The sequence below is a fragment of the Salvelinus sp. IW2-2015 genome, linkage group LG13 (genome assembly GCF_002910315.2).
Source record: "Salvelinus sp. IW2-2015 linkage group LG13, ASM291031v2, whole genome shotgun sequence".
Lineage (NCBI taxonomy): Eukaryota > Metazoa > Chordata > Actinopteri > Salmoniformes > Salmonidae > Salvelinus > Salvelinus sp. IW2-2015.
This window is the reverse complement of record NC_036853.1, coordinates 13,085,187-13,109,665: the sequence shown is the minus strand read 5'-3', so window position 1 is coordinate 13,109,665 and position 24,479 is coordinate 13,085,187. Positions and strand designations below refer to the sequence as shown.

Below are 24,479 nucleotides of genomic sequence, written 5' to 3'. Positions count from 1 at the left end.
TTAATATGTCTAGATCAAGAGGTCCGTTTGGCCTACGATCTTCTTGGTCAAATCTGAAACGTGTTCGTAAACATGGATAAATGATGATAGAGCTACAAACATTTATGCTGTGACATTACTTCAAATAACTGTAAAGCATGACGTTTCTGTCCTACTATAACAACCCATACAAATTATCTTACAAGTCATGCAAATACAATACTGCCTATATTCCCTAGAAGTTTGTAATAAAACAAAAGGTTAAATTATGAGACAGTTGGGTAGAACTAATTCAACACGATACATTTGGCCCACGATTCCTGATTTGGACATTTTTATTTACACGCGGGAAACGAATTATATCAACACCATTAACGAAGTTATAAAGTAAGTATGTAGCCTATATTTCAGAATGAATGTGGAAATTCCCTTGCAGGCCTATATCTGAAATATTAATAGAAAATATTTTGTTTGGGTAATGTAAGTGTATAGGCTATTGGGTACACAGGAAAAACAAATACGGTTTATGGGAATTTGATTTAAAGTATTATAATGAGCAATCAAATATTAATTTAAAGTAGGCATAATTTAAATCAGAGGGGTACGTGCAGATCATAGGCATATTCAGTTCAACAGATGCAAGGAACAAGACCATGCTTATCAAAACATGTATTTATTACACGAACCAAAAACGGTAAATAACAATGTAGGCCTATTCAACATAATTCACAAACAAATAAACTATTTACTTTTCACAAAATAGAACAGTATATGTGGCTAATGATATTGTTTAAGAAATCTTCTTTGTTCTTTGGAATTGTTCTCGGACAAAAAAGTACACGCAGATAGGCTACACAACATCTTAAGAACACATTAATATTAATTACATAAAACACATAAGGTAAACGAACCAAAAGCACTGGGAAATGAACACAACTATAATGGAATGTATTTTGGCATTTCAAACAAAGAAGAGGTGTCACACCTATTTCAAATGGAATGTATTTTGAGGCTCTATTGTTGTTTTTCTCTATAAAAATCCGTTTCTCACATATACCGATCTAGTCCTGACGCAAAGTTGGCTTGCCTCATGTAGGAGTTGTTGTAAGAGTTCATTGGGCTGGAGAGACCCAATAGTTGCTCAGTGTGTTCGGCGCAAGACCCGGAGCGCACGGCCGGTAGAGACATCCGGTTCCCGGTGCAGTACACCTGAGAAGTACCTGGAGAGAAACTGGACTGCGTCATGGAAGGCAGGTGGGGAGGGGATGCTGAGGAAGAGTATGGATAACTGGGTGCCAGGTTTGATGACAGTCCCCCACCGCCTCTGCCCAGTGAATTCCCTGAGGAATTAACAGTCTGCGTCTGGAAGCAATTGGAGGGGTCAGTGCCAGTGAGGGAGCAGCTAGCTGACATGGTGCCCAGGTCTCCATCGCCTAACCCCAGTGGGTTGAGCTCTCCTCCCTGCATCACCGACTGCTGGCTGATGATGTTGTCGATGCTGAACATTCTTGGCTGCCCTTGACTGACCCCGGCAGAGGTCTGATAATGATGCAGCATCCCCGGGTGGGGGGAACCTGCCAGCTGTGATCCGTAACCCGATCCTATTCCTGGGTACAGGGTGTTGGGGTATGCCGGTCTGCCCATGGAGGTCGAGGTGAACGCGCTAGAGCTCTGCAAGTAACCAGGATACGTGCTTACGTCAGTGCGCTTGAATCTTTTCCTCCTCCGCAGAAAACTCCCGTTGTCGAACATGTCTTCAGCGGCGGGGTCCAAAGTCCAATAGTTTCCCTTACCAGGCCTTCCAGGTTCCCGGGGAATCTTGACAAAGCAGTCGTTGAGGGTGAGGTTGTGGCGGATGGAGTTTTGCCACTTCTTTGAGTTCTCTCGATAAAAGGGAAAACGTTCCATAATGAATTTATAAATACCACCAAGTGTGAGTTTTCTCTCGGGGGAGTTGGCGATGGCCATGGCTATGAGAGCGATGTAACTGTAGGGTGGTTTCCCTCTCTGAACGGGCCTCTTCCTCCGTCGACTCCCCGTGGGGTTGAGCTCCTCGGTTTGACCCAGAGCAGCTCCCTCCTCTCGGTTCGTGTTCGGACTAGGTCCCCGGGGCTCAGACTTGATCAGAACCCCGTCCTTCGTCCGGGCCTGCAGCATCCGTGGTGGTGGCGGTAACGGGGAGTCCAGACTCACGTTAGGCGACATGACCAGCGGGCTGGCCGCCTCGGCTGGCGACTGCTGGGACTCAGCAGTCATGTTACACATGCCCGAAAAGTAAGAGAAATTTGCAAGATTCATAAAAAAATATGTTTAATGTATGCTTGAAATGTAAAAAAAAAAGTAATATTCAAATTGCCCCTGAAAAAATGCAGGCACCATAAAGTGAGAGGGATGTCTGCTATTGTTTTGTACAGAGACGGTGCGTGCGTTTTGGGTCCCTCCCTATGTTAATTTGAGTCCCTGTCCACCTCGCCGTCAGTGAGCATTCTCTCTTGCCAGGTGCGTGGCGTGGACAGTTTTATAAACCAGGGGTCGAGTGACGACACTGGCGATAGAAAAGGGGGGGTACTGCCCCCTGACAGATCAGGATTTTCAGATACCGGTATATCTACTTTTCTAAATTATATGTGGTAAGGAAGTTGCACTGTAACTCTAGGATGAATAACGTAATTCGTTTTTTTTTTCTTGTGACCTATGTCAGTTACATTAAAACAGCTAAAACACATTTTTTAATGACATATTCTGAAGTTGGAATGCATATAGGCAACATTACATTCAAATAACCGATCAAACATGTTAGATGCTACTAAAATATTTTAATACAGTGTGAATGTAAAACGTTGTGATTGTGTTAAATTGACACAAGCACACACAGTCAGTTTAAGTGGTCCAATCACAAGGTATTATGTGAGTGATAAGTGAAGGACCAGGGAGCTCTCCCTCCCTCTCTGTTCTCTCCATGTGTCTGAGTCTCTGTGGGTTTGCTCTGGACTGCAGTGTATATCTAGGCCAGAAACAACATGGACAGAGCTGCTCTATGGGATTCCAAACCCAACGCTCAATCCACCAATTGAAAAATAATAACAATCCATTAAAAACAAGCAATTAAGCTGTGAAAGCTTTTGGGGAAGAAAAGAAAAATATCCCTCCATTTCATTAGGATGTTTGGAAATTGATAATGAAACTTTCCTCAAGGCTGAGGGGAGGGGTTATGTTTTGGGACATTGTAATAAGGAACAGCATATTGCACAAAGTCGCCATACAGACAAGCTATTAAAACACTATCACATGATAGCACTCCTAATTGATTATTTTGTCAAATTGGGGGTGTTACATTAATAACCCAATACAAGACACAGAAGATAATGTACCAAGACAACTATTTCGATATACGTTTTTCAACATAAAAATAATCTTAAATAGCTTCAATGGCTTTATTAAAAAAACGATTTGAATTGCATCAAATGGAGGACATACATTTTGCCAGTGAAAATAATATTCTGAAGGTTTGTTTATCTGAGTGTGACAGTGTTAGTAGGTGTTTGTGCATGCGTGTGTGTGTGTGTGAGAGAGAGAGGCTAAGAGAGAGGGGGGACAGTCAGAGTGTGTGTGAACGAGGGGCAGCGAGACACTGTGTTCAAAGCAAAGGTTAAACCAACAGGGCTCATTTACCGGCTCCCTCACAGGCTGATATGAAAGAAATGGTGTAATGAATCAAACCAAAGTCATAAACCATAAACGCCCTCCCTTCTACACTTCTCCACTCCCCACTAAGCATTCCCAACACAAAGTCCCCCCCCAGCACCCACCCCTCCTACAGCTCAGACGCACTAAGCCCAGCTAGCCACTCTCAGCCAGTGGCTAACAGCTTCAGACAGGCGTGGGAGCAGGGGTGTATCCAAGCAGGATCTGCCCCCAGAGCTGCCAGGTCAGGCAGGACAAACAGAGGCTATGGCCAGGAAACAGTCCCTCTGCCCTGGGGCCTACGGCCTCACTGTAATCCCTGTACCCTCCCACCTCCCTGTGCTCACACACACGGACACACACACAGACAAATATGCACGCACACGCACGCACGCACGCACGCACACACACACACACACACACACACACACACACACACACACACACACACACACACAAAAAAATAATCTTATTTTCCCTAACCCCTAACCTTAACCCCTAACCCCTAACCGTAATCCTAAACCTAAACCTAACCCCTAACCGTAATCCTAAACCTAGCCCCTAAACTGTGTAAGATGTCGTCTTTCGGATGGGACATTAAATGAGTGTCCTGATTCTCTGTGATCAGTAAAGATCCCATGGCACTTATAATAAGAGTAGGGGTGTTAACCACGGTGGCCTGGCTAAATTCCCAGTCTGGCCCTCATACCGTCATGGCCACCTAATCATACCCAGCATCCAAGTGGCTCATTCATCCTCCCTCCTCTCCCCTGTAACTATTCCCCAGGTCATTGCTGTAAATTAGAATGTGTTCTCAGTCAACTTACCTGGTAAAATAATGGTAAAATAAAAAAATACAAGCTTAAAATAGCCCTTGTCCTCATGGGGATGTGAGAAATGTCCCCACAAGGGATAAATGTCCTTGTTTTAATATCCTTGTAGGGACATTTGGGGATTTCTGGTCCCCACGAGGATAGAAGAACAAGTCAAGACCACACACACAGTCTGCCCCTTCACCAACACATTGCACCAGTGCACTCCAAGCACTGTGAGGGAGCAACAAATGTATGGTATATGCAACATGCAAGTGTTTATCTAAATGTAATTATTCAATTGGTCACTAATTTACAATATGACACATTAACATGAATATTGATAGTTCTGTTAAGAAACCTTTGAGATGCTGTTTATAATTAATGTACAGCTAAGAAGAACTCAAGGTGTCAGATTCTCCAAGCATGTCTGAATACCACTTTGAAGTTCTTACTACATCAACTCACAGACTCCACAGACATTTAGAATTTTCACAGCTAGAAAGAGAATAATAATCTCTCCTCTGTTTCTCTCTCTGTGGGTACATGTTTAGCATCACCACATCTGTCTCTCTTTCTCTCTTTGGGAGAAAAAGAGGAAAACAAGAAAGGGAAAGAGAGAAAGAGGTCAGGAGGGAAGGAGTGAAAGAGAGAAAGGGGAAAGAGAGAAAGAGGGAAAGAGAGAAAAAGGGAAAGAAGGAAAGAGAGAAAGAGAATGAGGGAAAGAGAGAAAAGGGGAAAGAGGGAAAGAGGGAAAGCGGGAAAGAGGGAAAGAGAGAAAGAGAGAAAAAGGGAAAGAGGGAAAGAGAGAGTTGCTGAGTAAACACTTAGAACCCATTCATTGGCGAAGCGGCTCCAGGGGTGGAGGGGGGAAGCATGAGAAAAATAGGGGGAATGAAAGTGGGACAGAGAGAAAGAGAGAGAAACGCGCTAGAGAGAATTCTACCCTTTTCTTGCCCAAGCTCATCAAGTACGGGCCAGGGCTCCTGAAAACACAGGGATTACCAGAGTACTGGGGCTCTCCTGGGCTGGCTAGGCCCTGCTCGCTCCTGCACTGCACGCTACACTGCCCTGCTATAGCACCGCATATGGTTTCACACACACAACACACACACACACACACACACACACACACAACACACACCACACACACACACACAACACAACACAACACACACACAACCCACAACCACACACCAACACACACACACACACCACACACACACACAAACCTCCTCTCACTCTAACACAACATACATTGTGGAGATCAGACACCAAAATATCTGAATGTACAGAGTGCACACGGAGTCAGAAAGTGAGACAAAGGACTTGTTCTGTTACTCAACTTCACTGTTACTGCCTCAGCGCCAAGTCCAACGGCGAAAGAACTGGGTTATTTGGGGTCATAGGTCATATAGAAATCAAACAAATGCTAACAAAGATAATGAAACCTCTATGAAACCTATAATGTACTGAAATATAATTCCACTGTTAACTCTTTTTATAATGGCCACAGCAGCTGTCACTGGTTTATTCAGACTTTGTCCCCTAGGTCTCTGTCAGGTCAGGAAACCCTCTCTAACAGGTATGAGCAACACACCCTGCAGCGCTGCGCTCATGCCTCAGGAATGAACTACTGACACCAAAAAGGAGGTGATGTCCTGTTTTCAGATACGCAGAGCAGTTCAACAATCAGGTGACGAGGTGGAAGATGTTGAGACGACAGGAATACTGAAGAACTGGCCAAGCCCTGTTGGCCATGTTTTACTTTATAATGCTTTTGGGTCATTCTCACTCTTCCTTTCCTACCTATAAAGCCCAGCTAGTTAGCAAGCAATACAAGCAACAACAGATGATGTGTTTCAGTGTTGTCATTGTTTCCAATTCTGAGTGGAGCGTATGTAGGCCTCATTGACTTACCAACCGTGGCCCCAGCTCTTCTTTACTTACCCATTTACCTTATAACCCTTCATCCTCTCCTTTCATTTGGTCTGAAAGGAAATACGGTTTCAATTGGCATAAAATAAAATAATGACTGTGTTTTTGTGGACTATATCAAAGCTAAATACACACCTTGTCGAGTGAACAGTTCTTTCCCAGTCAAATCAACCTCCTGGCAGGATTGGAGAGCTAGTGATAGGCCTACCACTCACAGGCAACATGCTCCCACATACCATCTTTGAAATAAGCAGGTGGCAATAGCCGAAGTGCATATTTGCAAAGTAGGCTATTGCTACCTGCTTACTTTGCCTACTTTGCAATTAAAGGGTATATGTGAGTGTTATGGAATAGGTTAGGTAGGTCAGGTGTTAGGAGCATGATTAGACACTACCATTTCTACACTCCATCCCCAGGGGGCAGCAGCAACCGGTTTAGATGATGTGCTCTGCCAGGAAGCCTTGATAATTACTCAGGTGTGAGCAATCAGGATGATTATCAGTCCGGGAGAGATAGGAGGCCAGAAGCTTCTCAGCCAGCCTTTGCTTGTTTCCTTGTGTTAGTTAAGCCTCTTTAGTTGGGCATGCCTTAGTTTCGTTTTTTGTACGTATTTATTTTGTCACCATTAATATATAAATAATCTGCTTGGACTGGCAAACCAAGAGGTCAAGACGGAGCTGGCGCTGAACTCGGAAAGTTTGCTGTCTCTTGGGTACAGATTCATATGTTAAATCAGGTTAACTAGGCCTAAGACCCCTAGACTTAGCGAGTGCAACAAAATCAGTAGGCTAGTTATTCATTTTGTAACATGAGCATTGTCATGGGGTAAAATCCCTATGGGAAAAATGAATGTGATGGAAGGATGAAAGAAAGAGTGATAACACAGAGAAAGCTGTCATTGCTCCACTGTTATCACACATTTTCCAACTCTAGGGTCATAGACCTTGAAGAAAATCATTATGAAACATTGTCACCCTAAGTGAGCCCAACTGACCCCCCTGCATGGACAAAATGTTTCGCTGATTATTTGGCGCCACAATACTTCCTGTATTTTTCACCTGTGACATGCGTCGCTTAGTTATTGCACACCCAATAAGCGTTTGGAAAATTGGTCATGTGACATTGTTATTCTTATGATTCCTGTTATCTGTGACAGGATGAACTCAAACGTTCAGTCATGAAGATCATCAATGTAATCAAGAAGTACATTTACTTAGGTCTGTATGAAAATAGACTGATTTTGTCAACATATTAGGTTTTCCTAATGTAGTCTACCCAATAACTAATAATAATAATAATTTGATGGGTGCTTATATTTGTCCTATTTCACATATGTACAAGTGTGTATTAATACAAATGTGTGAGTTGGAGAAAAAAAAAAGTATATCCCAACTCTCCCTAAGACACCATCGGAGAGCGGGGTCACGGCCAGGGTCTGCCATTATCAACGGTGACCCTGGAACAATTAGGCTCAAGGGCACATCGACAGATTTGTCACCTTGTTGGTTCGGGGATTCAAACTATCGTCCCAACGCTCTAACTGCTAGCTATAGGCCTAATGTAGGCCTAGCTTATGTTATCACTCAAAGTTATTATTCATGTGAATAATGCATGTGCAAAATAACGTTTGTAAAAGTGTTTAAATAGAAAGCCTCCCATGCATTTCAACAGCCTTTCATGTGAAGGTCATGGAATAGCCAAAAAATACTGATTTGATCTAGATTTAGAGTTTTTGGGGGACTGAATGTCCTGCAGAGCTCAGAGAATGGTGTTTAAGATGTTGTAGACATTCCCTTAATACTCACTGTTTAAAGTTGCTACTTCCATTGTTGGACTTATAAATTAATTATATTTACCCATTGATTCTTGAAGAATATAACTTCTAAATGCCTCATGAGCTTAGTTCAACTGTCGTAACCCATCAGAACCCCAAATTATAAGCTTGTTTTACTCCAATGTTTGTGAACAATGTAAATGTAAAGCCTCAAAACATGGTTAAAACTATACTTTTGATATAATGGATGGTCAGTCCTTTCATCCATAGCTCTGTATATGAATTTGAGAGTGGTTACATTTCTCCCATCCCCCAGCTTTTTACCGAAACAGAGGTGGGGTAACTGCTTTGTTATTTTTACAGTAAGGACTCTAGCTTTAACTTGGCACACACCAACAAAGAGGGCCTAATAACTTAATGCTCTGAGCTCCTGTCTGACAGGGTGGGTCTCGTAGGACTACCTGCTATTCATAGGGCCACCAAGGAGAAAGACAAACAAGAGGATCATACTGCATCAGAGAGTTTCTAGGGGAAGAAGAAGAACAGGTTGTTTAGATCTTAAAATAAGATGTTGTCCTTTTCTGTGAGATGAAAACTCCCCGAATGTTTCTACAAGCTGTGATGGAGCTAAATAAGTCTGTGTGGAGCATTCCTGGGGGGCTAAGTGGCCCAGACTGGAGGAGGATGAGTAGCGGCTTTTGGCAGGAGTGGAGGGGATGAGGTTTGGATCGGGTGGCTGGGTAGTCTTTGTGGGTGTGTGCGTGTGCATGTGTAGAGATGGGGAGGGGGTGTCGACTGAAGATCTATGAAAGTAGCCTAATCTACCTTTCAAATGTCAGAACACAAGGTTCTGAAGATGGGAGTTATTTCCCCCCCCCAGTTTATCAAGTAATATTGTTCTGCGGGACTAAATTAGGTATCAGTGAGGTGACGCAGGCAGACACGGCATTAGACGTCAGAGTTTCAGAGGACAGAGGGGTGAGAGAGAATCACGCTCTGTGAGAGGGGACAAGGAGATCCTTTCAAAGTCTCCTCACCATCTCTTTTCATAGTGCTAGCTGTCAACAGGTACTTCTCACTCGCTCCCTCTCTCTTCAATGCACTAGACTGAATTCCACTCTGTTCGCCACTGAAAAGGGGGTAACAACTAAGAGTTGCTCTATCATAACATACAATATTTCATGCATACAATTTATGACTATTTATTTGTTTTTACTGAATATCCAAAGCATCTCAACACAAATTAAATCATTATATTGCATGTTTAATACTACAGTACAGATGTAGGAGCTTAATTTGAACCAGTTTACTATAACAGGAAAATAATCCTCCAGCAGCAGGAAATATGAATTATTATGTGGATTATAACTACTGGACAATTTTGTAGCAGTTGACAGGTTTTTCGTAATGGAAAATCAAGTCTGAAGTTTCAAAGTGGAAATTACGAACTTCAGAAGCTTTTTTAAACCTCAAACACTTTACACATTTTACCTTTCCAGCATTGCAGGAAAGTTGTGCTGCAACAGGGTGATCAAACTAAGACCCTACATCTGTATATGACAGTGCATCATACAAAAGGTAGACACAAAGTTGTCTCCTGTCATTGCTACAGTATATTCCATATGCAAATATATTTATTAAATCCAAGGCCTAATTGATTGAATGAGTGCTAATCTAGCCTACTGTTATCACCCTAGACATCAGCAGCAGCAGCTCTAGCTGTTCACCTCAAAGCACCTTCTGGCCCTGGCATTACCTGGTGATGACAAACAGACGGACAGACAGACAGCCCACCGGCAGACACCCAGCAGCCCTGATCCTTTATTCCCCAGAGAGAGGGAAGAGCAGTGATAAAACACGGCCTTTACACACACAGACTCAGACAGATAAGATAGGGAGAGCTACACACACGTACATAAGCAATCACAATGTCCCATCCCAGCCTACACATTTATGCTTGTGCAAACGCACACAGGCTCACCCCACATGAGCAAGGAGAGGAGCGCACAAGCACGTGTGTGCTCGCAAACACACAGACAGACACACACGCACACATACACACACACACATACACACACTGAGGGCTCCAGTCCCAGAGTTCAACCTTTATCTCCATGAAACTTCATTAAAGCAGAAAGGTCAGCAGCAAACAAGTTTCACAGGCAGGCTAGGTGATTACACTCTGTACACCCCACCTCCCTAGTACACAGACAGGCTAGGTGATTACACTCTGTACACCCCACCTCCCTAGGGACACAGACAGGCTAGGTGATTACACTCTGTACACCCCACCCCCTAGTACACAGACAGGCTAGTGTGATTACACTCTGTATACCTCACCTCCCTAGTACACAGGCAGGCTAGGTGATTACACTCTGTACACCCCACCTCCCTAGTACACAGGCAGGCTAGGTGATTACACTCTGTAACACTCACTCCCTAGTACACAGGCAGGCTAGGTGATTTACACTCTGTACACCTCACCTCCCTAGTACACAGGCAGGCTAGGTGATTACACTCTGTACACCCCACTCCCTAGTACAACGAAGGCTAGGTGGATTACACTCTGTACACCCACCTCCCTAGTACACAGACAGGCTAGGTGATTACACTCTGTACACCCACCTCCCTAGTACACAGACAGGCTAGGTGATTACACTCTGTACACCTCACCTCCCTAGTACACAGACAGGCTAGGTGATTACACTCTGTACACCTCACCTCCCTAGTATACAGGCAGGCTAGGTGATTACACTCTGTACACCTCACCTCCCTAGTACACAGACAGGCTAGGTGATTACACTCTGTACACCTCACCTCCCTAGTACACAGGCAGGCTAGGTGATTACACTCTGTACACCCACCTCCCTAGTAACCAGGCAGGCTAGGTGATTAACTCTGTACACCTCACCTCCTAGTACACAGGCAGGCTAGGTGATTACACTCTGTACACCTCACTCCCTAGTACACAGGCAGGCTAGGTGATTACACTCTGTACACCCCACCTCCCTAGTACACAGACAGGCTAGGTGATTAACTCTGTACACCCACCTCCCTAGTACACAGACAGGCTAGGTGATTACACTCTGTACACCTCACCTCCCTAGTACACAGACAGGCTAGGTGATTACACTCTGTACACTCACCTCCCTAGTACACAGACAGGCTAGGTGATTACACTCTGTACACCTCACCTCCCTAGTATACAGGCAGGCTAGGTGATTACACTCTGTACACCTCACCTCCCTAGTACACAGACAGGCTAGGTGATTACACTCTGTACACCTCACCCCCCTAGTACACAGGCAGGCTAGGTGATTACACTCTGTAACACCCACCTCCCTAGTACACAGACAGGCTAGGTGATTACACTCTGTACACCTCACCTCCCTAGTACACAGACAGGCTAGGTGATTACACTCTGTACACCTCACCTCCCTAGTACACAGACAGGCTAGGTGATTACACTCTGTACACCTCACCTCCCTAGTATACAGGCAGGCTAGGTGATTACACTCTGTACCCCCCACCTCCTAGTACACAGGCAGGCTAGGTGATTACACTCTGTACACCCACCTCCCTAGTACACAGACAGGCTAGGTGATTACCCTCTGTACACCTCACCTCCCTAGTACACAGCAGACAGGCTAGGTGATTACACTCTGTACACCTCACCTCCCTAGTACACAGACAGGCTAGGTGATTCACTCTGTACACTCACTCCCTAGTACACAGACAGGCTAGGTGATTACACTCTGTACACCTCACCTCCCTAGTACAGCAGCAGGCTAGGTGATTACACTCTGTACACCTCACCTCCCTAGTACACAGGCAGGCTAGGTGATTCACTCTGTACACCCACCTCCCTAGTACACAGGCAGGCTAGGTGATTACACTCTGTACACCCCACCTCCTAGTACACCAGACCAGGCTAGGTGATTTAACTCTGTACAACCCCACCTCCCTAGTACACAGGCAGGCTAGGTGATTACACTCGCTGTAACAGACCAAAATCAAAATCTAAGTTTGTTGTGAAATGTAAGGAGAACAGTGGTTTAATCACCACAACATAATGATATATTTTCAATTCAGTTGTTTTAACTACCAGTTAATCCAATAGCAAACAATGCAAAATACGGGCTTCAAATCACCCTTAGAAGTGCTGAAAGTAGATTACACAGTTTTCACATTATGCAGTACACTTACATTACCCAACAAAATTTACCAAAAATCTATAATTTCCATAATATCTATCCAATGTGTAATCAAAAGTGTGATCAATGCAATCATCCTTTATAATCATTCATGCAAAAAAAACATTGTATTTTTCAGATGTAATTGTAACCTACGTGTACTGTCTGTAATGAAATGTAAACAATTACTTGAAACAAATGAAATGAATGAATATAAAACATAACGTTTGGCACGCATTCATTTGCATCAAGCATGTCTTGAGCATCTGGCCATACATTCTCATCACATCACAGTGAATGTCCTCATTGTTCATGCACCGCGGGAGAAACCTTTTGGCATGGAGAATCCAAGCTTGACATGAGTCTACATTGATGTCGTCCATGCCTCATCCATGGCCAAGAGGGTGGCACGCTCATGGGGATGGCGATCTAAACCTTCCACCATGCTGAAAAACAAATAGGGTTGAGGAAAGGACAGCATGGGGGCAGGTATAGGTTCATGAATCGGGGATGGGCCCCAAACCATGCCTGAACCACCTCTGCAAGGTGGAATCTGATATTATCCTACACAATGACATAGGTGACCCCATCACCTTGACAGGCCTGCTCAATTTATCTGAGAAACACAATGGGTGTGCAGAGTTTTAGGATCCAAGTAACGGCCGATATCCAACCACACCATCTTCAGAGATAGCGGCACACATGGAGATGTTTCCCACATGTTATCCAGGCACTTGGAAGGTCGCCCGTTGGCCGATGAGGTTCCGCCCACGGTGCCGCGTTTTGGCCAGGTTGTAGCCCGCTTCATGAACAAAGACATAGTTGTGACGGTTCACAGCAGCATCAAGCACCATCACCCTCTAAACATATATTTTGGTAGATATTTTTACAGTATAGTTCCAATATGATATTGTGAAGTAGCATGTGCATCAAATAGTAACAGTAATACGGTATATAGTGCTGTACCTGAACATACTCCGCCCACAGTTGTTTCACCCGGTCGTTGTTTCTCTCAACAGGCACCAGGTAAATGTGTGTCATAGATACCTAGTGCCTCTTTAAAAGGTGGTTGATTGTTGGTAGGCTGATGGTTTACCCATTAAAAGGTGGTTGATTGTTGGTAGGCTGATGGRTTACCCATTAAAAGGTGGTTGATTGTTGGTAGGCTGATGGATTACCCATTAAAAGGTGGTTGATTGTTGGTAGGCTGATGGATTACCCATTAAAAGGTGGTTGATTGTTGGTAGGCTGATGGATTACCCATTGGTAAAGTTGTTATTGTTTTCCTCAATGGACTGCTTTATTTTGGCGAGGCTCATGTCATTCCTGGCCATTACCATTTCCACCACTGCCCAATCCTGCTGGTTGGTCAGCACACGGCCACAGCCACCACCTTGGGGTCTTCTGTCAATTCTGAGGGTAGAACAGAATATACTGTCAATAGATCATACTGTAAGAATACTGTAACATGATTTGTGAATTTACATACATTACAATATGTCATTTACTGTAAGCGTAATGCTAAAGCATAGTGCATATCATGCAGACTTACCGGTTTTCTTGGAGAAATGTTCTCATGATCGAATTGAGAGTTGATCTTTTCAGATTGAGGTGAACTAATCTGGCAGCCTCTGTTTACCACATGGTCAACAACGATGGCCCGGACAGACACAACAGTTCCCTGCCATCTGCCTCCCTCTCTCTGATGTCCACTTCTTTGACGGGGCCCATGCCCACCTCTTTGACCTCTTTGACGGGTCCCTTGTCCACTGGCTCTTTAATTTCTTCCTCTCCCTTGCTGTCTATCTGCTCCATGTTGAAAGAAATTGCAAGTGTTCACACACCCCCTTTCATATGGAGACCAACTGTGCTTACCACTATGTGAAATCAATTAGCAATAACCAGTAGTCATTATGTATCGTTATCATGTATCATACATGTCATTTAGATGTTTATACTTTACAAACACACATTTTATTTCTGTAGTTCTCAAAATTCATATATAGTAGACAACCTGTTTAAAATCTATAGGTTTACCAAGCGGTTAAGTGATTAACCGTTAAGCACAGTTGGATTAAGTGATGGTCAAATGTATTTAAACAAATGAGAAGAGAATCATATAAAGTATTGTGAGCATTGCATTGTGAAAGGCAATAATGTTATATGAAAGATATTTCTAGATGAAACACTGGTTGGTGAAATAGTTACTGTGGGACTTTGTGTGTTGTACTTTGTCAATTGAAAATGTATTTAAAGTTTTGAAAAAACAGCCTTTTTGATGATAGGTTTCTAGTTTTGTACTGAGTTGTGAAATTTTACCACATACTTGTGAAAATAGTACCAGAGTTATAAAAAAAACTATATTAAAAATAGATTTCAAACAATTATATGTTAAATATTTAAAATGTTGGTATAAATTAAATTTGTCCCCTGCACAGGATTATGGTCATTTTAACATCTCCTTAACAGCCAGTAAAGATCTCCCTCCCCCACACCCCTCGCCCTGTCATTCCATTGTCCTTTAAGAGCCCAAGCCCAGCTCAAAGAGGTGGGATCAGCACCCATTATGTTCCACAAGACTTTAGGCACACAAATGGCCATTCACCTGGTAGACACCTAGCTAGCCACCAACACACACCCCTCATTAGTGCAGTGTCAGAAGTTTTGTTTCGCTGGTGCATGTCATCCCAGTCTGAGACATCCATTCGGTCATATCTGGAATAGGGAGACTTCACTTCCTGAGGTGCAAAGTAGCGAAGCATTCAATCCTAAAACTCTGAGAAACCCCAGGAATTATGGGATTGTAGACTGCACTCATAAAGCTCACTTCCTTACTATCACTTTATTCAAACATAAATGTGGATTACAAAATAGATGAATGAGTTCTAGGGTTAATTGTAATGTCAATGTATTTTTGGTCAGGAGGACCATCAAACATTGAGATGGGGAATAAAACAAAAGGTAAGCATTATATGACAGAGGTCAGGTCAGGATGTCAAAACTAGGACTCACTAGAAAGATGTCAGCAGAAAAGCTATCTGTACATGGAGACAATGGATAGTTACAGACACACCCATACTACCCTCTATTGGACTGTTGTAGGCAGTGCAGAGGAGCACTCCACTGGCCACGTCAATTAAACACGTTTACTTTGATCCAAGGTGGTTTATTATATGAAGTAATTCTTCGCTGCTTAGATTACAGAGTTGCAACTATAACTGAGATTCTGTAGTAATAGAGTTAACAGTGCACAGTAAGACTCACTATATATACATAAGTGTGTGGACACCCCTTCAAATTAGTGGATTCGGCTATTTCAGCCACACCCGTTGCTGACAGATGTTTAAAATCGAGCACACCGCCATGCAATCTCCATAGACAAACATTGGCAGTAGAATGGACTTACTGAAGAGCTCAGTGACTTTCAACGTGGCACCGTCATAGGATGACACCTTTTAAACAAGTCAGTTCGTCAAATGTCTGCCCTGCTAGAGCTGCCCCGGTCAACTGTAAGCGCTGCTGTTGTAAAGTGGAAACGTCTAGGAGCAACAACGGCTCAACCAAGTGGTAGGCCACACAAGTTCACAGACCGGGACTGCGAGTGCTGAAGGGGGTAGAAAAAATTATAATCTGTCCTCGGTTACAACACTCACTACCGAGTTCCAAACTGCCTCTAGAAGCAACGATCAGCACAATGACTTTTGTTGGGAGCTTCATGAAATGGGTTTCCATGGCCGAGCAGCCACACAAAAGTCTAAGATCACCATGCACAATGCCAAGCGTCGACTGGAGGGGTGTAAAGCTCGCCACCATTGGACTCTGGAGCAGTGGAAACGCATTCTCTGGAGTGATGAATCACGCTTCACCATCTGGCAGTCTGACGGACCAATCTGGGTTTGGCAGATGCCAGGAGAATGCTACCTGCATAGTGCCAACTGTAAACTTTGGTGGAGGAGGAATAATGGTCTGTGGGCTGTTTTTCATAGTTCGGGCTAGGCCCCTCAGTTCCAGTGAAGAAAAATCTTAACGCTACAACATACAATTACATTCTAGACGATTCTGTGCTTCCAAATTTGTGACAACAGTTTGGGGAAGGCCCTTTTCTGTTTCAGCATGACAATGCCCCCATGCACAAAGCGAGGTTCTTCCAGAAAAGGTTTGTCAAGATCGGTGAGGAAGAACTTGACTGGCCTGCACAGAGCCCTGACCTCAACCTCATCGAACACCTTTGGAATGTAATGTCCCCACAGCAATGTTCAAACATCTAGTGGAAAGCCATCCCAGAAGAGTGGAGGCTGTTATAGCAGCAAAGGGGGGACCAACTCCATATTAATGCCCATGATTTTGGAATAAGATGTTCGACGAGCAGGTGTCCACATACCTTTGGTAATGTAATGTACAGTATATCAAATAAAAATGAAAACATGTGGTTGCTATTTGCTATGGACCTTTAAATAGATAAAAAAATATGTGCAGGCAGGCTAGGTGCAGGCAGGCTATATCTTGACACAACAGACTGCAGTGCCCCACACCCCAATGGCCACTGCTTTACAACAATCCTCATAATTAAACCCCTTTGCATAACACACTCATTCAAAATAATCATTATTGGCTTGTCATAGACTGTTCTCTCTGCTACCGCACGGCAAGCGGTACTGATGCACCAAGTCTGGAACCAACAGGACCCTGAACAGCTTCTACCCCCAAGGCAATAGTTAGTTAAATACTTAACCAAATAGCTACCTGGACTATCTGCATTGACCCTTTTTACAAGGACTTTTATGGACTCATTACGTATTCTGCTGCTACTGTTTACTATCTGTCTCTTTTCCTAGTTCCTAGTTATATATCTACCTCAACTACCTCATACCCCTGTACATCCACTCAGTACTGTAACTCCTTGTGTATAGCTAAGTTATTACCTCGTACCCCTGCACATCCACTCGGTACTGTAACTCCTTGTATATAGCCAAGTTATTACCTCGTACCCCTGTACATCCACTCAGTACTGTAACTCCTTGTATATAGCCAAGTTATTACCTCGTACCCCTGTACATCCACTCAGTACTGTAACTCCTTGTATATAGCCAAGTTATCGCTAGTCATTGTGTATCTAATATTATTATTAAGTGTTAACGTTTTCTATTATTTCTCAATTTTCTTTCTTGTTGGGAAGGGCCCATCAGTCAGCATTTCATTATTAGTCCACACCTGTTATTTACAAAGCACGTGACAAATAAAATAGGATTTCATTTTATTTGGTGGTGGTAACCATAACCTCAATAGACCCAACTTGCTGTTAGTGCAGGGTTAATTGCATCGGTGGATAGACAGGAAGCTGCTAAATTCTCTTGACTTCAGCAAATACCTGGAAGAGACAGGATACGATTAATTAAGCTTTTAGAGGATTATTATTATTTTCAATTAACAACACCACAATCACACAACACTGTACATAGAAAGAATGAGAAGAGTGTTTCACTTGTCAGCCACACATGTTCGGACAGCTGGGGTGGCCTGCTGAGTTGCCCCAGCAGCTCATAGTGATGTGGCGATCCACATGTGGTCATAGGAAGACAGTGCAACAGATATGTGACACTGTCTGTGTGACTGTGAACAGCTTGGGAACATATTACTCTGCATGTAATATACAGTATTACATTTTGACTATATACAGTATATAGTGTGTGTGTGTGTTTGTATGTGTTGTGTGTGTATGTAGCGTGGTTCGTTCTGCGTTGTGTAATTTTAATTAGGACGCTGCCACAACTGACGGACTGCTCGTTGAAATCTTTTTATTTGCCCTGCACACGAAGAGACAACACACATGTTACCCTTGGCGCAGTAACAGCTCTCCGGCACCTGCGCGAGCACATGGACACTCACTCAACCACTGTCACAAGTACTCACAAGTTACAACAGATACCCCAGTCAGTGAGCTCTGTGAAACTTGTTAACATATATTCCTACACTGTCCACACTATAACAAACGTATGGTTGCAAAACAGTACATTGTATAACCTTATGACGGTTTTATATTAAACAGTTTCGGAGCCAAGGACAACATACCTTGCTAGCCGAAGGTCAGGCAAAAGAGAACGATAAAGGGGTATGGGAATACAGAYAACCCGCGATGGGCCAAACCAAAATATACAAAACTTTTACAATCACATGTATGTACAATATTGGTATGAAAAAGTGTTTGTACACCAAATAAAAACATTAGCTATGCAGCTGTAATTAAATAAAAAAAATACACTGAATTATTATTATTATTATCAAATTATTAACATCCCCTCTTGACCTGGCCTATTTGAATTGGTCCTTGTGTGCAATATGGTGCGTAATCTAGGGGAACACAGCCACACTGCTACATGTACATGACCTTACTGACCTCCTCCACACACTGCGAGAGGCATCCACGGGCAACTTTCCTCTGTTGTTCATTCAGCTCTATGACGGGCCAGGTTGACTACAGGTATGTCTGGACCCTTCAGCGCAGACCAGGAACATACACGAGACACACATCCTGCATATTCCATAAGACAGACATCTCAGTACCACAAGAATAAATGCCTGGAGGCTTGTTGTAGGTGAGGCCCTACCGCTTCTCTAGACACCCTCTGTTGTCGTCTTAGCGTCCACTGCTCTCCCTCAATTCAGACACCTGTCAAACACACCTGCACACCTGCACACACACACCTGCACACACCTGCACACACCTGCACACACCCACACACACACACACACACACACAACACACACACACACACACACACACACAACACACACACACACACACACACACACACACACACCACACACAACAACACACACACACACACACACCACACCACACACACACACACACACACACACACAGGCAACCCGCTGACTTTACCATTCACAATACCACATACACAATAGAGACTGACCCCTTTGTCTTGGGTCAGATCATTTCTTCATATGGACTGCTGCATTTAGGAGAAACGTATCAGAGATCACACAGCTCTTTCCCTGCTATTCCAGGAGATGTAGTTAGTTGCCTCCCACCTGATTGCTGTAATCAAAGAAGAGGACAAATTGGACGTCAGCCTTCCCCTCCATGACACAGGTCCAGCCCTGGAAGTTGTCTTGGTTACGCAGAAAGCCATCAATTAGGAAGCGGAACTTTGACTGGTCCAGCTGCATCGTTTCCTCCATCGCCTGGGAGAAGGATGGGGGCAGGGGAGTTGGGAGGGTACAAACAGGATCTGATGACTGTATGTAGGTGTCAAATTTGAAAAAGGAAAAAACAATAAGGCAGGGTTTACTCAATTAACTGCAAACAAGATGATGAGATACCTTCCTCAGTAAGTTGATTGTGATCTCCACAGGAACAATCTTGCCATCCTTGATGTAGCTTCCGATCAGCTGTCCATATTCAATGCCCTCCTGACCCCTCTCGGCCCGCAAGAGGTCGCCTGCAGACAGGTGAGTGCAGCCATAAGCCTGGAATACTTGAACAAGGGAAGATCTAAGAAAAAAAGGAAAATACACAAGTCAAAGCATTGAATTGTTTCATTAAGGAGGGCATTGGAATGCAGTGAATAGTTAATACCTGCACTGTGACTTTTCAAACTAGGTTATCCTCTGTTGGATGTCAATAAAGGGAGGGACCGTGTATGACCGAAATGACTGGTGTTTATGTGAGTGCTTATGCCCTTTGAACCCCAATGTTGACATGTCTACATTCCAGCCCAGGTCAACCCAGGTCAGTGTAGAACATAAACCCCACGGGAAACCCCTATTGGCTCCCAGGGTTATAAACTTTTATCAACTGTAGCTATTACAGAGTTCCAGTCCTGTCAGGAGGACACCTATGACTTAAAATCAGTTGCGGTCAGTGCCATTTAAGATTAGGGACAAAAACATTTTTTTATGAGCATGGCCTTATTTCTATTACACCATAATGGATGACTGTCATTCATACTCCATTCACCCAGTTCAATGTAACAGCCATATGTTTAGGCTACAACATTTTCCCTACACTCATGAGTTTGCTACAACCTAAGTTACCAACTTAGGGGCACACAGTTCAAGAGACAAATTTGAGGTGACAGACAGTGACACATGGACATACAATGATATTCAAAAGTGCCTGCATCTAGCTGATATAGGATGTAATCATTAGTCCAACAGTTGCAAACAAGAGTTTCTATTGGACAAAATCAGGTATGTTTATCCCCGTTTTGTTCAGTTTGCATCTGTTTAAGAAAAGTTTTTCAACAGAATCGGAGGGATGAATACACCCCTGATCAAGCGTAAACACAATTCACTTTCATAGCAGCCACGTTGTATTCCTTCTCGCATCTATGCGCTCTCGTCCTCTCACCTTCGCATGTGGACTTTAAAGTACAACACATTAGCTGAATGTGACCAGGCAAAAAAACGTTTCCAAACCGCTACACACAGCCTACATCGTTGTCACCATGTTAGCGAAAGTAACATCATAGTCAGCATAGCTAATAGAATTAATGCATTAGTAAACCTGCTGCAATCATGCAGTAACGTTACAGTGTACAGTCAGTAAGCAGTTATACCGGCGGGCCCCGGTGGCAATACATTTGTAAACCCAAAAGATTACCTTGACTTGGAAAAGTTCCAGTGTTGTGTTGGATAGTCATAGCCAGCTAGCTAACACAGCATCCCTCTGTTTGAGAAGGGTGTTTCAGTAGGCTAAACTAGCTAGCTGCATTTGCTAGCTAAGTAAGTGAAAATAAAATTACGAAATCTCTCTCGCTATTTCTCATTTATCCAAAATGATCAACTATTGTCTTTCTCTATCTTTGAGTCAACTGCTCACCACATTTTATGCACTGCAGTGCTAGCTAGCTGTAGCTTATGCTTTCAGTACAAGATGAATTCTCTGATCCTTTGATTGGGTGGACAACATCAGTTCATGCTGCAAGAGCTCGAATAGATTGGAGGGCATCCTCCGGAAGTTGTCATAATTACTGTGTAAGTCTATGGAAGGGGGTGAGAACCATGAGCCTCCTAGGTTTTGTATTGAAGTCAATGTACCCAGAGGAGGATGGAAGTTAGCTGTCCTCCAGCTACACAATGGTGCTACCCTACAGAGTGCTGTTGAGGCTACTGTAGACCTTCTTAGCAAAATAGTGTGTTTTAATCAATGATTTGGGGACGTGAATATATTAAGTATAGCTTTATCTAAAAAGGATAACTTTTTTTATGTTTTACAATTTTTTTATGAAATTCAAAGAGGAGGATGATTCTTCCATTCCTCCTCTGTGGAGCCTCCACTGCTTAAAATATAAAATATCTCCACCCTGACCGAAATTTCAAATGTTCACATGCCTCCACAATTTTGGCACGATGGGTTCCTTTCCCTGCGCCTGGTCCTCCAAGTACAGACAGAACTTGTGGATTCATCATGATCACAGTCAGTGGTGTAAACTACTTAAGTAAAAATTCTTTGAAGTACTACTTTTTTGGGGGTATTTGTACTTTACTTTACTATTTATATTTTTGACTACTTTTACTTTTACTTCACTACATTCCTAAAGAAAATAATGTACTTTTTACTTCATACATTTTCCCTGACACCCAAATGTACTGGTTACATATTGCTTAGCAGGACAGGAAAATGGTCCAATTCACACACTTATCAAGATAACACGTGGTCATCCCTACTGCCTCTGATTTGGCAGACTCACTAAACACAAATGCATCATTTGTAAATCAAATTAAATAAAATGTTATTAGTCACATGCGCCGAATACAACAGGTGTAGACCTTACAGTGAAATGCTTACCTACAAGCCCCTAACCAATAGTTCAGTAAAAAAAATTATGGATAAGAATAAGAGATAAAAGTAACAAATAATTAAAGAGCAGCAAGTAAAAAATAACAATATATACAGGGGGTGCCGGTACAGAGTCAATGTGCGGGGCACCAGTTAGTTGAGGTAGTATGTACATGTATGTAGAGTTAATTAAAGTGACTATGCATAGATGACAACAGAGAGTGGCAGTGGTGTGGAGGGGGGGGGGGGGGGGGAATGCAAATAGTCTGGGTAGCCATTTGACTAGATGTTCAGGAGTCTTATGACTTGGGGGTAAGGAGCTGTTAGAAGCCTCGTGACCTAGACTTGCGCTCCGGTACCGCTTGTCGTGTGGTAGCAGAGAGAACAGTCTATGACTAGGGTGGCTGGAGTCTTTGACAATTTTTAGGGTCTTCCTCTGACACGCCTGGTATAGAGGTCCTGGATGGCAGGAAGCTTGGACACAGTGATGTCCTGGGCCGTTCGCACTACCTCTGTAGTGCCTTGCGGTCGGAGCTGAGCAGTTGCCATACCAGGCAGTGACGCAGCCAGTCAGGATGCTCTCGATGGTGCAGCTGTAGAACCTTTTGAGGATCTGAGACCTATGGCAATCTTTTTCAGTCTGCTGAGGGGGAATAGATTTTGCCATGCCCTGCTCATGACTGTCATGGTGTGCTTGGACCATGTTAGTTTGTAGGTGATGTGGACACCAAGGAACTTGAAGCTCTCAACCTGCTCCACTGCATCCTGTCAATGAGAATGGGGGCGTGCTCGTCCTCTTTTTCCTGTAGTCCACATCATCTCCTTTGTCTTGATCACATTGGGGGAGTTTGTTGTCCTGGCACCACACGGCCTGGCTCTTCTGACCTCCTCCCTATAGGCTGTCTCGTTGTTGTCGGTGATCAGCCTACCACTGTGTGTCATCGGCAAATGTAATGATGGTGTTGGAGTCGTGCCTGGCCATCCAGTCATGAGTAAACAGGGAGTAAAGGAGGGGGCTGAGCACACACCCCTGAGGGGCCCCTGTGTTGAGGATCAGCGTGGCGGATGTGTTGTTACCTACCCGTACCACCTGGGGGCGGCCCGTCAGGAAGTCCAGGATCCAGTTGCAATGCCATTGGAGGAATCCCGGAACATATTCCAGCCATAATTCTATCCTCCTTATTCCTGTTTACAAGCAAAAACTAAAGCAGGAAGCACCAGTGACTCTGTTAATAAAGAAGTGGTCAGATGACGCAGATGCTAAGCTACATGACTGTTTTGCTAGCACAGACTGGAATATGTTCCGGGAATCTTCTGATGGCATTGAGGAGTACACCACATCAGTCACTGGCATCATCAATAAGAGCATTGATGACGTCGTCCCCACAGTGACTGTATGTGCATACCCCAACCAGAAGCCATGGATTACAGGCAGCATCCGCACTGAGCTAAAGGGTAGATCTGCCGCTTTGAAGGAGCGGGACCCTAACCCGAAAGCTTATAAGAAATCCCACTATGGCCTCAGACGAACCATCAAACAGGCATAGTGTCAATACAGGACTAAGATTGAATCGTACTACAACAGCTCCGACGCTCGTCAGATGTGGCAGGGCTTGCAAACTATTATAGACTACAAAGGGAAGCACAGGCGCGAGCTGCCCAGTGACGCGAGTCTACCAGACGAGCTAAATTACTTCTATGCTCGCTTCAAGGCAAGCAACACTGAAGCATGCATGAGAGCATTAGCTGTTCCGGACAACTGTGTGATCACGCTCTCCATAGCCAATGTGAGTAACACCTTTAAACAGGTCAACATTCACAAGGCCGCAGGGCCAGACGGATTACCAGGACGTGTACTCCGAGCATGCGCTGACCAACTAGCAAGTGTCTTCACAGACATTTTCAACCTGTACCTGACTGAGTCTGTATTGCCAATATGTTTCAAGCAGACCACCATAGTCCCTGTGCCCACGAACACTAAGGTAAACTGCCTAAATGACTACCAACCCGTAGCACTCACGTCTGAAGCCATGAAGTGCTTTGAAAGGCTGGTCATGGCTCACATCAACACCATTATCCCAGAAACCCTAGACTCACTCCAATTTGCATACCGCCCCAACAGATCCACAGATGATGCAGTCTCTATTGCACTCCACACTTCCCTTTCCCACCTGGACAAAAGGAACACCTATGTGAGAATGCTGTTCATTGACTGCAGCTCAGTGTTCAACACCATAGTGCCCTCAAAGCTCATCACTGAGCTAAGGACCATGGGACTAAACACCTCCCTCTGC

At 43.9% G+C, this 24,479-nt stretch overlaps 3 protein-coding genes across 3 annotated transcripts in view; 1 reads left to right on the top strand and 2 right to left on the bottom strand.

The window, feature by feature from the left end:
• Positions 1 to 24,479, top strand: part of LOC111972153 (protein FAM78B) — a 35,789-nt gene that overhangs the window by 4,061 nt on the left and 7,249 nt on the right. The window lies entirely within an intron of this gene.
• On the bottom strand, positions 637 to 2,452 carry LOC111972151 (forkhead box protein E4-like). The gene has a single exon (XM_023999034.1). It carries the CDS (start codon positions 2,275 to 2,277, stop codon positions 1,027 to 1,029), a length of 1,251 nt encoding a protein of 416 aa, XP_023854802.1. The 5' UTR covers positions 2,278 to 2,452; the 3' UTR covers positions 637 to 1,026.
• Positions 19,406 to 20,762, bottom strand: LOC111971837 (UMP-CMP kinase-like). The gene is made up of 3 exons (XM_023998641.1): positions 20,755 to 20,762; positions 19,725 to 19,896; positions 19,406 to 19,586 (listed from the first exon to the last, which is right to left on the bottom strand). Exons 1-3 carry the CDS (start codon positions 20,760 to 20,762, stop codon positions 19,419 to 19,421), a joined length of 348 nt encoding a protein of 115 aa, XP_023854409.1. The 3' UTR covers positions 19,406 to 19,418.